The sequence below is a fragment of the Poecilia reticulata genome, chromosome 2 (assembly GCF_904066995.2).
Source record: "Poecilia reticulata chromosome 2, P_reticulata-male-v2, whole genome shotgun sequence".
Taxonomy (NCBI): Eukaryota; Metazoa; Chordata; class Actinopteri; order Cyprinodontiformes; family Poeciliidae; genus Poecilia; species Poecilia reticulata.
The window spans coordinates 29,944,209-29,957,777 of NC_088831.1; the positions used below are offsets into that span (position 1 = coordinate 29,944,209).

Below are 13,569 nucleotides of genomic sequence, written 5' to 3' on the forward strand. Positions count from 1 at the left end.
AACCTGCTAAATATCCAGGCCTTCTGGCTCCAAAATCACAAAGTAACTTAATATACCAGGACTGAATTCCTGCCACTGTATACATACCACAGCCCTTTTCATCAGCATTGTCCTCACAGTCGTCCTCTCCGTCACAAAGCCAGACTTGGTGGATGCAGCGGCCGCTGGGACAAGTGAAGTAATTTCCTCTGCAAGCAGGATACGCTGCAGGAAAAAAAAAAACTCACTGATGTGCATTTACCCAGGCTAAAAACGTAGAAAAAGAGAGGAAGGGCTGCACATACTGCAGTTTATCTCATCACTCCGGTCTCCGCAGTCGTCGTCGTGATCACAGACATAGCGCTGAGGAACACACAGCCCGTTATGGCATTGGTGGAACCCTGTGTTGCAGTGCTGTGCTAAGAAAAACAGAACACAAGAAATGGTAGAAGTACTTTCCCTGCTGATGCTTTAGTCAAATTCTACTGCATGCATTCATTAGTGAAGTGGATCTCTTACTGCAGTTTGCCTCATCAGAGCCATCACGGCAGTCCAGTAAATGGTCACATCTTTGGGTCCGGTTGTAGCAGGCCCCGTTGGCACACCTCATCTCTGTACACTGAGGGTAATCTGTAAGATTAAACCATCATCAGGCCAGCATTGTGCACTGAAATGAACCTTACAAATGTGCTCTTTATAGCTCTTAACACGTGAAACGCCTTGTGAATGGGAAGGAGAACAGACTAAAAAATCAGAAGCGCCACCATAACAGCACCAGTTGCCACAGCATTCTTTATGCAATTGTGAGATTACCACAGTCACAGTTTTGCTGTGAGACTAGCATGCCGGCACAATAATGGCATAGCAGCAGAACTCCAGCTTGACTAATCCACCAAGGAATCTGCAATCAACCTCTGACAACAAGAAGCATATTGTGGCCCGTTGTGTCAGTCAGCGAGCCTCTTAATCTTAACAAATTGATTAAAATGCCACAGGAGCCCAAGATAAAACGAAGAAGAAGAAAAAAAATATCTCAAAGTCTTACTGCAGTTTCTCTCATCAGATCCATCTAAGCAGTCAGCCAGGTGGTCGCAATGGTATTCTCCCGGGATGCACGCCCCGTTGCTGCAGCTGAACTGGCCGCTGGTGCATGTCCTGCCAGCTGAGACCCAATCAAAGACTTATTTAGCAACGCAACAGGTTAATCACATTCAGTTCACTGAAGTCTTCTTCACTAATGTTCTCTAATGAACCTCTGAGACCTTTAACTCTGTTTTTTTCACAGTCGGCAGGCTTTTAAAGCCAACTTGTTTCATCTTGATTTTGTTTATTAAACAACATATCATTTTCGTTTCACTGCAAAAGTTTTGTACTACTTCGTGTTGATCTATCACATAAAATCTTAATAAAATAAATTAATGTATATGCGATTTGAACTTATAGCTAATGTTTAACGGTACTCACGGCAGTGTCTCTCATCTGAGCTATCCTCACAGTCTTCCTCATTGTCACACACCCATACGTCTGGGATGCACTCGCCGTCACTCAGACACTGGAAATGACTGTCATCGCATGTTACCTGAGCTGTCAGAATACACACAGACGTATCGTTACCACACCTGAGTGAGGTACATGTACAGTTGAAGCATTCTTAAGCAATGAAATAGCTACATATTTATATATATTATGGTGCTACACTTCAGCTTACGGCAGTCGTGTTCATCAGTGTCATCGATGCAATCTGATGTCCCGTCACAGTGCCACTCCTCAGGTATACATCGACCTGTCCCACACCGAAACTGCCCTAATTCACATCCTGCACACAATTACAGATTTTTCACATTTCAATTCTTTCCGGGGGGTTTTTTCCCGACAGTAATTAAATTTACTTACTTCAAGCAACAAACTCCTTAAAATGAGATTATTTAAAGAACTTAAGGGCAAACAGGGGAGGACGAGAAGCTTTCCTCTGATGATACATGCTGTTAACAGCATTGACAAGCCTCAGAGACAAGCGTGCCAGCCACCCCCCCAGACATTTCTACAACCCACACTTCACTCTTCTTTAGCCTTCTTTTGATGTTTCCAGAGAGTGGCATCTGTTGAGATAAGGTACCACCGCTCTACCTTCCCTGATGTTTTCCAGCAGAGATTGATTCAGGCAGCACAGTTCAGAGGGAGAGCACTCCATCAGGCCCAATCAAAGAGGAATGTGCAATTCTGACGGTCTCTTTGACAGCCTGATTTATGGTGCGTGCTGCCCCTGTCCGCTCTGGGATGTAATTGGAATAAATAGTGGTACTGGGTGGTACAAGAGCCATTTCAGCACGCATTCTCCGCTGGAAGAATACAGTCATGTTGGCTTGGGGTCCATTGTCTGTCAATTGCCTGCCTCTACTAATTAATTTTTTTTTCTCTAAATCTCTTTTTGTTGAGATTCATTATTAAATTTGCAAAATACTGGGATTACTCCTTTTTACTGAATGTTTTCCTGCGCATAAAGGTGCATTTACCTGAATAATGCCAGAAATAAAAGTACAAAATCCCAAAACGTTTTTCATGACATAAGTTGTGCAAGGGAACTAAGATGCATAGAGTGCATCCAGAAAATATCAACAGCGCTTCACCTTTTTCACACTTTGATATCTTACTACCTAATTCTAAGTTGCATTAAATTAATCTCTTCCCTGAAAACTCTAAACACAAATTCTCCATAATGAAAGCGTGGGAAAAGTTTTTTTTTTTTTTGCAAATTTACTAAATATGCAAGACCAAATATTCACAGCCTTTGTTATGAAGCTCAAAATCGAGGCATTTCCTCCGATCATTCTTGAGATGTTGCTACAACTTAAATGGAGTTCACCTGTGGTAAAACATGTTGATTGGACTTGACTTGGAAAATCACACATCTGTCTCTATAAAGTCCCACTGCAAGTCAGAGCTCAAACACCAAGAATGAAATTAAAGGAATTGTCGGTAGGCCTCAGAGACTGGATTGCCTTGAAAAAAATCCAGAACAAAATCTGCGGTCGTCTCCATCATTATTAAAAAGAAGAATTTTGGAACCAGCGGGACTCTTCCTAGAGCTGGCCGGCCATCTAAAGTGGTCAGTGGTCAGAGCAGAAAAACCTTAGTCAGGAAGGAGACCAAGAACGAGAAGGTCACTCTGTGATATATCAAGTGTTTTTCTGTAGAGAAAGAGAAGAACCTTCCAGAAGGACAATCATCTCTGCAGCATCTCACCAGTCAGGCCTGGATGGTAAAGAAGCCAGAGGGAAGCTGCTTCTTAACTAATAAAAGACTCATGTCAGCCTGTCTGCAGTTTAACAAAAGGCACCTGGAGTACTCTCAGACCATGAAAAACTAAATTCTCAATCATTGATGAGACAAAGATTGAACTCTTTGGTGTGGATGGCATGGCGTCATGTTTGCAGGAAACCAGCTCATCCTTATATAGTAAAGCCTGGTGGCAGCAGCATCATGGTATAGGGATGTTTTCCAGCAGCAGGAACTGGCAAACTAGTCAGTTCTGAATACAATCCTGCTCCAGAGTGCTGCTGATGTTAGTCTGGGGTGACGGCTCACTTTTCAGCAGAGCAATGTCAAAGAAGTGGCTTCAAAATCACTCTGTGAATATCATGGAGTGGCAAACTCCAGACTTGAATGTGATTGAACATCTCTAAAAAGGTCTGAAAATGACTATACAGACATCCCCCAGTTTGCTCAATATTATAGTAAAACATACATTTGAATGAAAATGAGAATAAAAGATTTTGATCTAAAAACAAAAAACAGGAAAAGAGAAAACAATAAAAAAAAACAAGTCAATAAAATCAATGTTTGCAGCAGTCAAGAAGTGTGTGGACGCTGTACATGCAGACCCAGGTTGACAACTTCCACCATTTCTGCCAAAGGGAAAACAATCTGCTAGAAGGGATTAAATGCAGACAGTGTTCCCTGACACCGTTACCTCTGGGAAAGGTGGCAGATCCTGCACACTGAAGCTGAAACTTTAAAAGGCACTATCTAATGTGAGGGCTTTTCATACACCGACCAGGATTTATTTCTGGTCCACACTGATTCTGTGACATCTGATCCACAGATTCTGATTTTGAATATTTCCAGTTTTCTTTTTCGAAGTATTTTCACATGTAAAAAAATAAAAAATAAAATAATACAAGCAAATATTATAACTAAAGAATTACAAGATTATTCCAATGCACGTATTAAAGGATTTGTTTGCTACCTTTATCTCATATTCCAATTTCTAGACGAGATTGTATTTTTTTTTATTATCAGATGTCTGCCTTTAACCTGAAACAGTCTCAGATTAACCATGTCAATAAATATCAGTGGAACCAACAACGAGGGTGATTTTTAGTCTCAAAATGGCTGTTAACGATTTTAACATAAGTACTTGAATAAATTAATGTTTTTTTCTGTTCCTTAATTAACAACTTAAAGTCACAGCAGGAGATTTCTCTGGTCCATCTGTAAGTGAAGAAAAGCAGTTCATACTATTGACCAACAAAAAAATGCATTAGAATGAGGCACCCAAACTCTCTTAAACCCTGGCCTGCTGAGGATATTACAACTGCGCACAAAATGGGCCAGATGAGATTCAAAATGATAATTAGAAATGCCATCGAGCAAAAAAAACAACAACAAAAATTTTTTGTAGCAGATATTTAAGTTCAAACAATTGTTGCTTAGGTTAGTTAAAACTAAAGCGAAGAAAGCCTTTCGAGGCATGCATGCAGGAACTAAAAGATGTTTTTAAGCTTTCGTCAATGTCGTCTTGTTTAGGCACAGCTGTCGAATTGGGCTGAATGTGTGTGGTGAAAAGTTACGAGGACGGCTGCTGGCAGCGTGAGACGCAGGACCCGTCCACGCTGGCAGAGCAAAGTGCTGCTGCCTGTTTCATATGGAAATCAATGCAGCAGAATGCCATCAATTGCCAAACAAGTGACTTTGGCTCTCACTAGTACACTCAAAAGCAGCTAAAAAACCTAGGAGCTTGGAAGCAAAAGGGAGGAATAAATAGAAGAACAGAGCCGAGGCTTGGTTCGGAGGGAGGAATGCTCAACGGCTTGGTGCACGCTTTAACAGAAGAATGAGTGGAGGGGGGAAAAAAAACATGAATGTAATGTCAGAACGCAATACTACGGATACTGTACAACTTAATTTTCCCTCAGGACAGTGATTCACAGCTTACCAGAAGCGAGTTAGAAGCTGAACTAACATGGATGGGGGGGGTGGGTGTGTGGGGATGTTGGTGAGGTTACAAAAGGATTTACTCACAAATTGAGCGAATTGAGCCAAACGTATTTCAGTTTCGAGTGAAACGTTACTGTTGCACAAGGATTTAGGCCTCCGCACCGGAAAGAAGCTGCCATGTGCAGGGTTTTATTTATGAATGTGCCGGCCTAGAAAAAGCTCAGAGGCAAACAAAAACATTTAGTAGTAGAAGACAAGCGGTTGACCAGCTGCTTTCTAACACACAAGTGCAAAACACTGAACAAGACGTTGCTTAGCTTTTTGTTTTTCCACATGAGTGCATAAAAATGCGCTTACTGTGTAGTTTGGTGGGGTTATTAAGATCCTCCTAGCAAATGATTACCAGGGAAAAGAAGTTCATTTAATAACTAAATATGTCAAGATCAGCAAAAACCATCAGAGGATGATTACTGGTACTGGTTAGCCTTAATGGCTAATGTGACACTTGGCAGTGTCACATTAGCCATTAAGGCCAATGTAAGCAATGAGTAGCAGCATCAATCTGACAGCAGGGAGCAGAAAGTACAAAGAAGGAATAAGTATCAAATTAAAGGATTTCCGTGGAGGATAGTAGAGAATATTAGAGAAAGTACCTTGCCTCTACAGTTAAATAGCATAAAGCAGCAACCGTTTATTAAACCTGACTTATACCCAAAGCTGAAACCAGATATTTATGTACATTCACTTAAAAGAAAAGACAAATACCCATTAGACTAAACCTTTTCTCCTTAAGGTGAATTAGAATTGCCACAACTATTTCTATTATGATAAATGCCACGTTAACAAAGGAATCCATCCATCCATTTTCTTGAACCCTTTTTCCCTCAGTGGGGTCGGGAGGGGTGCTGGTGCCCATCTCCAGCCAACGTTTCGGGCGAGAGGCGGGGTACACCCTGGACAGGTCGCCAGTCTGTCGCAGTTAACAAAGGATTGTTTTTCATAAATTTTTTATTACATTATATCTATATCTATATATCTATATGTATATATAGATATAGATAAATAGATATATTGAGTCACATTCATCGTTTCAGTTTCAGTGTTTGCAAAATCACAACTGCAGTGGATTGCTTGGATGCAATTTTTATTGGGATAATATAGAAGTACTATCAATATTTGGCCAGTTTGACAGAATCTACTTATACTTGTTGATGATACCAGATATATATTTTTAGGGGCTGAGACGCTAAAGCTCACTGAAAATGGTGGGGGTATTCAAAAAAAAATAAGAAAACAATACAAAATGTTATTCTTTGCAGCATCAAGAGCATAATTTTAGTTCTTTTGTCTTAGTTAAGTCACAACATTTGAGTGTATTGGAACCCCACCTGTAGGAATGGCAACAGCTAACACCCCTTGCTTTCTTTAGTGACCAAATGGGGGAAAAAATAAATCATTCAAGATGTGGGGACTTTTACATAAATGCAAGACTTCTAGATGTCTGAGGGTGTCATGATCACCTGCTAAAACAATTATAGCAAAATGGGAACAACATGGGATTGTTGAGTCACAATATAATTTGGCAAAAAGTACAAATAAACTAAAATAATATATATATAGTCAATTGAATCCAATTACATCGACCAATTTAAAGTCAGCTACCTACATTTCAATTTGATCTAAGTCATAAAAAAAAATCCAGCCAAGTTATGTTTATAATGCAAGTTCATAAAAAGTTTACATCAAAGGAGACCCTCTGAAAGTCCATGTAGCAACAAAGAACAGCTGACTGCATCGAGTTCTAAGTTTGCAGCAATTCCGTGCTGAGCAAGCATATGGTGACAGTGAAAAAGGAAAACCGCTTTCCATGGAAGTCGAAGTCATGTAGTTTCAAGGAATTGCTTACAAATGTTAGAGATGTAATTCCACTTTCGAAATTGAATAGTGTTAACACAATAAAAAGAAATGTGTTTTATCAAATAGAAATAATTGATTATTTTTTGAAAAACATAGGCTAAATTAATGTCAGGCGGCAAGAGAAAAAAGGGTTGAGTCTCTTTTAGAAAGTATGTGAATATGTAGTTACAACTTTGTTTACTGCAACTGTAATTAAACATTATGTTCAGAATTCAGGTCCAAGATGAATACGAGGTAAAGCACCATAGGCACCTTAAATAGGCTACAACTTAGGGCACGCTTCAGTTCATCATTTGGGATAAATATCTAGTTAATGATCATTGTAAGTCTGCTGACTAAGCCAGATGATATTCAGTTATTTTTACTTCAGTCATCACTTTGTAAGCTTCAGCTGCCATCAGCAAAATTTCATTTATAGTTCTGTTACTGCCCACTTTCAAAGGAAATGCCAAGGGAAGTACGAGCCAACACAGATTTCCCTTTACATTTGACATATTTTCTTTGAGGAAATAGATTAGCTTTTTTTTATTATTATTATTAAAACAAGCAATAGAAGTGACCCTTCTCAACTCTGAGCAGTTCCCTGGTTAGAAATGATTCCAGTTTGCAGCAGCAGCAGTGTAATTAGTTGCTTGATTCACACTAAGGAGCTTACATGCTAAGAGTTGAGCAAAAAGAAAGCAGATTACAATCTGAGAAGCAGGATCTAGCTGTGCTGCAAACAACATGCACAAGTGTGAGGCCGTCACATTCACAGAGTAGCTTCTAAGCATTTTCTCGCTTTCATATGCGAGAAAAAGCAGAGATTATTTGATGCAGTTTAGGGTGGGCAGTGAAAATCTGCCCCACTGAATGAGATTTGTACCAGCAGTCTCTCAGTCCTCACAGATTGTCTGTAAGTCACATGCTCTTTTCTGCTACCTAGCAACAGTAAAGCTCAGGCAAAAGTTCTCCAATCTGCCTGAGAGAGGCTTTGTACTCAACCTTTAAACTACAACTAGGAGGTAAAAACTTGCAGCTCTAAATGTCTCTGAAGTGGTTCCATTAAAAACACAAAAAATAAATAAACCTACAATGGAATATATATGTATATAATCCTGCTATAGATATTTTTTTTATCTATAGCAGGATTATCTAATATATATATATATACATATACATATATGTGGCAGCTAAATTGTTGAACTCAATGTGTGTGTGTGTGTGTGTGTGTGTGTGTGTGTGTGTGTGTGTGTGTGTGTGTGTGTGTGTGTGTGTGTGTGTGTGTGTGTGTGTGTGTGTGTGTGTGTGTGTGTGTATTTAGTTGATTAGCTTGAATTCCTCTGCTTTGTACTGATGAGCAACAAGTGCACAGGCTGAGTCACATGTAACTCTCCAGGTCCTCATTCAACTTTCTCACACAGAAACTGGAAGTAGCAGGAATAACAGAGTTAGAAAACTTACCGTCAGCATGGCACCATCCAACAGAGCATAAAAAGAAGAAAAAGAGTTGAAGCGGCGGTGCTCTCCACATTCTGGCTGGCCCGTCCAGCTCCGCGCTGCAGATGGAGGAGCTGTAAGGACTGAGGCTGGGATGCTGTAGCTTTCCTCTGTCCCTCTCGGCCCGCTAGTTGATGAAAGGGGGCGTGCACAAAGGCCAGGACCGCCGTCCCCCTCCTCCTCCTCCTCTTCCTCCCAGCTCCCAGCCCAGCCCTCGGCACGTTGGATAAATCCTCTGTGGGCCCTGGAAGCTGCATAATGCCATGCAGGTCCGAGCTTTCCTGAGAGCCAGTGATTTTACACTCTCAGCGGGTTGTCGTTGTTATAATTTTGCCCCACGCTTGGGAACTAACAGAGGGTCTGTATATTCATGCTTGGGAAAACAGACTAGGAGAGCTGGAATTAACACATAAATGAAACTGGGGACAAACAAAACAAACCACAATTAACTTTCTGAACGTTTATTATGATTATTGTTATTTAATTAAATCGCTTTCTACTCCCACAATTAAAAACGAAAATAAATAAATCCTTATAGTATAACTTCAAATCAATACGTCTAAACCCAAGAGGAAGAATTCGGCCCTTTGCTTTTTCTAAGATTAATCGTAAGAAGCTCAACGTCGCCATCGTGCGGCCAAATGGCAAAGCCAACAAATCATCCGTGCTACTGACGGATGCTTTATGTTTTAAAATTCAAATCTGCCACTGGCAGATTTCAATCAAAAAATAATGTATATCGGCCAATACATACTTTTTTTTCTGGTGGAAAACGAGAAAAGCATCTCCTAAAAGATAATAAAAAGAGTAAACATGCATTTTCATTTTTGAAGAAAAAAAATCAACTCTAAAATTTTGACATTTTCTTCAAGAAACAGACAATTTTACAGTAATCGGTAAAATGATGGTTAGCTGGAGATGGGCACCAGCAACCCTCTCGGAATGTAGCTTTTTGAGAAGACACGTGGAAAGTTTATACTGAACAAAGAAACAACATTAACAAAAAATATTTAATCGGATAGGTACGATAACGGAAGTCCAGATAAACAAGTTATGCACAAGATGAGAGGTACGAAAGGGATAGAACCTGGGAAATACTGTTACAACTAAATGACGACAGGACGGAAGAAATTAAGAAAGAAAGAATAAACTATTTGGACCATTTTATTTTCACGGGATAATACCGCCATCTGCTGACATCTTTGGTTCTATAGTCTTCGATTTATGACTTCTCATGTGCAGTTCCTCCTTCTATTTTTTATTGTACACTTTAAGATATTACACAAACATAAACACCTTAATAAATAATTAAGAGTGACTGAACACATTTTCACCAACGATATTTTAAGGTAAATTATGTACAACTTTAAATTGAAAATTGTCATCGCAAATTTATTACGAGGGAACACAATAAGAAAAAAAATAAATCCAGTGTATCCTAAGGGGGTCCGGCTTAAAAATACCATGAGCACTGATTTAGTTCCGGCTAAAAAAAAATGTACATTTTGTAGGATTTATATATTTGTGACGTGACGTGTTAGATTCGGCCCTACATACTCGTGTACGATAGGTGGCGGTATTTACCTTAAACTAGTTCGTAATCTACCGTTAAAACAAAATAGAGCGGTTGCTATTAGCAACCGAACACTTAGTAATCTAACTGTAGTCCTTGTTGAGGGAAAATCTACCGTAAAATTAGACTTTTTCCGGGGCATATCATGACGAGTCCACATAGAGATTCGAAGGACGTCCCTGAGAAGGACAAAATCAATATGGAGGTACGTTAAAAAAAAAAAAAAAGGTCAATTCAAACCAATATTAGCGGACAGTAGTTTGATCAGCAGTGAGCGAAAACTAGCAACAGTTGTCAAAGCAGTTCCTCAGTTAAAGATGCCTCGGAATCTTTCTTTTGTTGCTTATTTATGAAATCTGTAATTATTAAATGTTGGATTAAGATATTATCTTTCAAACTGAACGTGTTTTAAACGTCATCTGTGGGGATGTTGAAGTGTAAAACCTGCAACAAACAAAAAAGAGCTGTTGGGGAATCACCACACAAGGAAAATTGATGTTTCACTTTGAACATCTAATGCAAGTATTTTCTGCATTAGAACAATATGTGACTTAAAAACACAAAAAATAACACCAAAAGAAAACAAACGAACATCAATAAAATCAATATTTTTCCTCAGTTCCCCTTGTTTTTAATATCAGCAGCACCTAATAAAATAAGTTCCTGTTCTGGCCTAATTCATCTTGTTGCCACAGTTCTATTGTTCTAAGTTTAAATATTTAAACTTAGAACAATAGCCAAAAGAGAACATTGTAATGTGCAATTTTACTAAAGACTGCAAGTTTCAGTGCTTTTGGGGAAAAATAATAATAATAAAAAATAAATAAATAAAAACAGAAAAACCTCTGTCTTTAGATGAATCACCATGAATGTGGATACTGTTGACATGTTTTTAACCCAGGATTGTTTTTCTTTCTTTTTTTTTTCCCCCAGCATGTAGATGGTATTCAGCCATCAAAGTCAAATCCACAAAATTCTAATTTCAAAGACAGCAGGGATATACTGTGGTCCAGGATAGATGAGCAGTCGACCTTGATCTACACACTGAAAAAAAGAGCTGATGAAACCCATCTGCGAAATCAAGCCCTTCAGCAAATCAACTCTGACCTTGAGGACCAACTAGCCCTCTGCCAGACAGAACTAAAGGATGAAAGAAAGAGAGCAGACTTGTTAAAAAGTAGATTCACAGATCTGGCGGCCAACAATCAGGGAATCATTCATTTCATGGAGGAGCACAAAACCCAGAACGTGGAGCTAAAGGAGGAAGTCAAGCGGCTGCAGTTGGAAAATGATTCACTCTTCTCACAGAAACTACATGATAAAGAAATGTTGGTTAAAAAACTGCTGCAAGAAAATAACCTGCTCAGAGATAAATGTACCACTAATGAACAGAAATTCAGGTAATTTTTTAAAACTTGTTTCTCAGTAAATTAATCAGATTCAAAAGATATATAAACAATTTGCATTCCCAGCCCCCTAAAACATTAGGGATGTCATTGCAAAGGTAAAATATGTAGATTTTTGAATACAGGGAACCTTTGACTTTGACTCTTATCATCAATTTTATGCTTTATGTTTTTATTTGACCTGCTGTTCTTTATTGATGTCCCTAATCATATCATCTTATGTCTAAAGTGAGAAAATCGCTGAAAGTGAGTCAAAACTCAGAGAACAAGCAGTCCAGCATCGAGTCAAAGAGTTGTCACTACTGGATCAGTTGCTTGATGCTCAAAATCAGCAGAAAAATGCTGAGGAAAGTTGTGAAGGTAGATAACTCTGTTCGTTTTTAAGTTACAAGTAATGCAGCCGTACATGTCTCAAGTTTTTTCTTCCAAACTTTCAGATTTGCAGCTAAAACTTTCAGAAGCTCAAGAAGAACACGCGTTGAAGGAGACAAGCTTAAAAGAAACCGTAGCGCATCTGACCTGTGAAAAAAAGAAATTATTGGAGATTTCTATGGAAAGAGGCAAATCAATCCAGGTAAATTAAAATGATTTTTGTTATTAATAAAATACTAATACTTGCCAAAAAATAAATAAAAAATCATAAAGTGTTGACTTTTCATACAAACTCATCTTCCATACAGGAAAAACAGGAAAAAATCCAGGAGCTGCAAACAAAATGGAAAAACGAGGAAAAAGCCAAAATTGAAGCACAGAAAAGGTAAAATACAGTTACCATGAGTTAATGCCATGTTTATACTATACAGTGCCCTGCAAAAGTATCTGTGTTAAGATTTCTCACAATAAAATCACAAATTTCAATTAATTTTATTGAAATTTTATGTATTTACACCCCTATAATTCCTAAATAAAACACAGCATGTTGTAGAGGGAACATAATGAGTAAACAGAGTCAAACTGTATTTAATTTATTGAAAATTGAAGAAGCACAAACAGTACCCCACTGAGATGTGGTCTGCCTAAACTGATTAATGCTCTCCTTATGGAAGAGGGGCCCACAGTTTAGGGGGCGGAGGGGAATCCCACTTTTGCATTTTTATAGAATTTTCCAATACGTCCTCTCAACATGAATAGTCTCATGGCATCCTGTTTAAACCAGAAATGCTATGTAATCAGCTGAGACCTCATATTATTATGGTTCCATTTCTATTGTCTGAGGTGTGTTTATTAATGCAATCTTAACTTTTCCTCAGATTTGCATCGGACACAAAAGCAGTGGATATAGACACACGAGTGAAGTACCTCCAGATTGCTCTGGACAAATCCATGTCAGAGCTGCAGAAGCTGAACGAGGTTTGTTTTACCACAAATCTTTAATTTAAGACTATCAAAGCACTGAACGTGTGGTATTTCTACAGGATTTTGATGCCTTCAAGGAGCACAGCAACAACCTGCTGACACAGGAGAAGAATTTGAATCGAAAACTTCGCCATATTTTAGGTTGAAACTTTGCACTATGTATGTAGCAGAGCGGTTTTTCCTACTAATTCCTAATAAAAATAAAATATCTTTCAGAAAGAATGTTTAGATGTAATAAATGCTTTCTCGTAATTTTTTTGTACTATGACATGTTTTTATATGTTTTTATTTAATTTCTACTTTTCAATAAGAATGGAAAAAGAACACCCACTTAGAATGATTCATTGTTTCTGGAGAAGAAACTTTACAAATGTTCACAGCCTCAAAGGAAAAACACTTTTACGAATGTTCCTCTGCCAGAGGAGCATTAAATGTGTGGTATCATGTAGAATCAACGTGTTTGAGCTTAATATCATGTTATGTTGTGATTGGGTGAACATTTTTAGGATATTGTGTCCGGAAATGCAGGAGCTTCTTAAAGAGACAAAAGCGCAATTTTGTCAAATTGCGAAGCATTTAAATAATCTATTCATTGATGCCTATAAAGGAACATTACTCAGAAAAATACTTATAAATCCCTTA

At 38.5% G+C, this 13,569-nt stretch overlaps 2 protein-coding genes across 6 annotated transcripts in view; one reads left to right on the forward strand and one right to left on the reverse strand.

Moving 5' to 3' along the window:
- The window catches only part of lrp2a (low density lipoprotein receptor-related protein 2a), a 56,493-nt gene extending 47,284 nt beyond the window's left edge, over positions 1-9,209 (reverse strand). For 2 of the 5 annotated variants that reach the window (XM_081603071.1, XM_008399864.3), the window contains exons 1-7: positions 8,557-9,199; positions 1,688-1,795; positions 1,444-1,563; positions 1,025-1,141; positions 499-609; positions 285-398; positions 88-204 (exon numbers count right to left, since the gene is read on the reverse strand). In XM_081603071.1, coding sequence (XP_081459197.1) covers positions 88-204; positions 285-398; positions 499-609; positions 1,025-1,141; positions 1,444-1,563; positions 1,688-1,795; positions 8,557-8,626 — 757 coding nt within the window. In that variant the 5' untranslated portion in view covers positions 8,627-9,199. Of the gene's footprint in view, positions 1-87; positions 205-284; positions 399-498; positions 610-1,024; positions 1,142-1,443; positions 1,564-1,687; positions 1,796-8,556 lie in introns of all 5 variants that reach the window. The other 3 variants (XM_008399880.3, XM_008399871.3, XR_014085778.1) reach the window with 2 other exon arrangements.
- A 982-nt stretch (positions 9,210-10,191) lies between these two features.
- On the forward strand, positions 10,192-13,149 carry zgc:172182 (coiled-coil domain-containing protein 89). Its single transcript, XM_008399852.2, has 7 exons — positions 10,192-10,370; positions 11,099-11,565; positions 11,801-11,931; positions 12,009-12,145; positions 12,252-12,328; positions 12,822-12,921; positions 12,987-13,149. The coding sequence occupies exons 1-7, from the start codon at positions 10,311-10,313 to the stop codon at positions 13,071-13,073; spliced, it is 1,059 nt and encodes a 352-aa protein (XP_008398074.1). The 5' UTR covers positions 10,192-10,310; the 3' UTR covers positions 13,074-13,149.
- Positions 13,150-13,569: the final 420 nt, after the last annotated feature.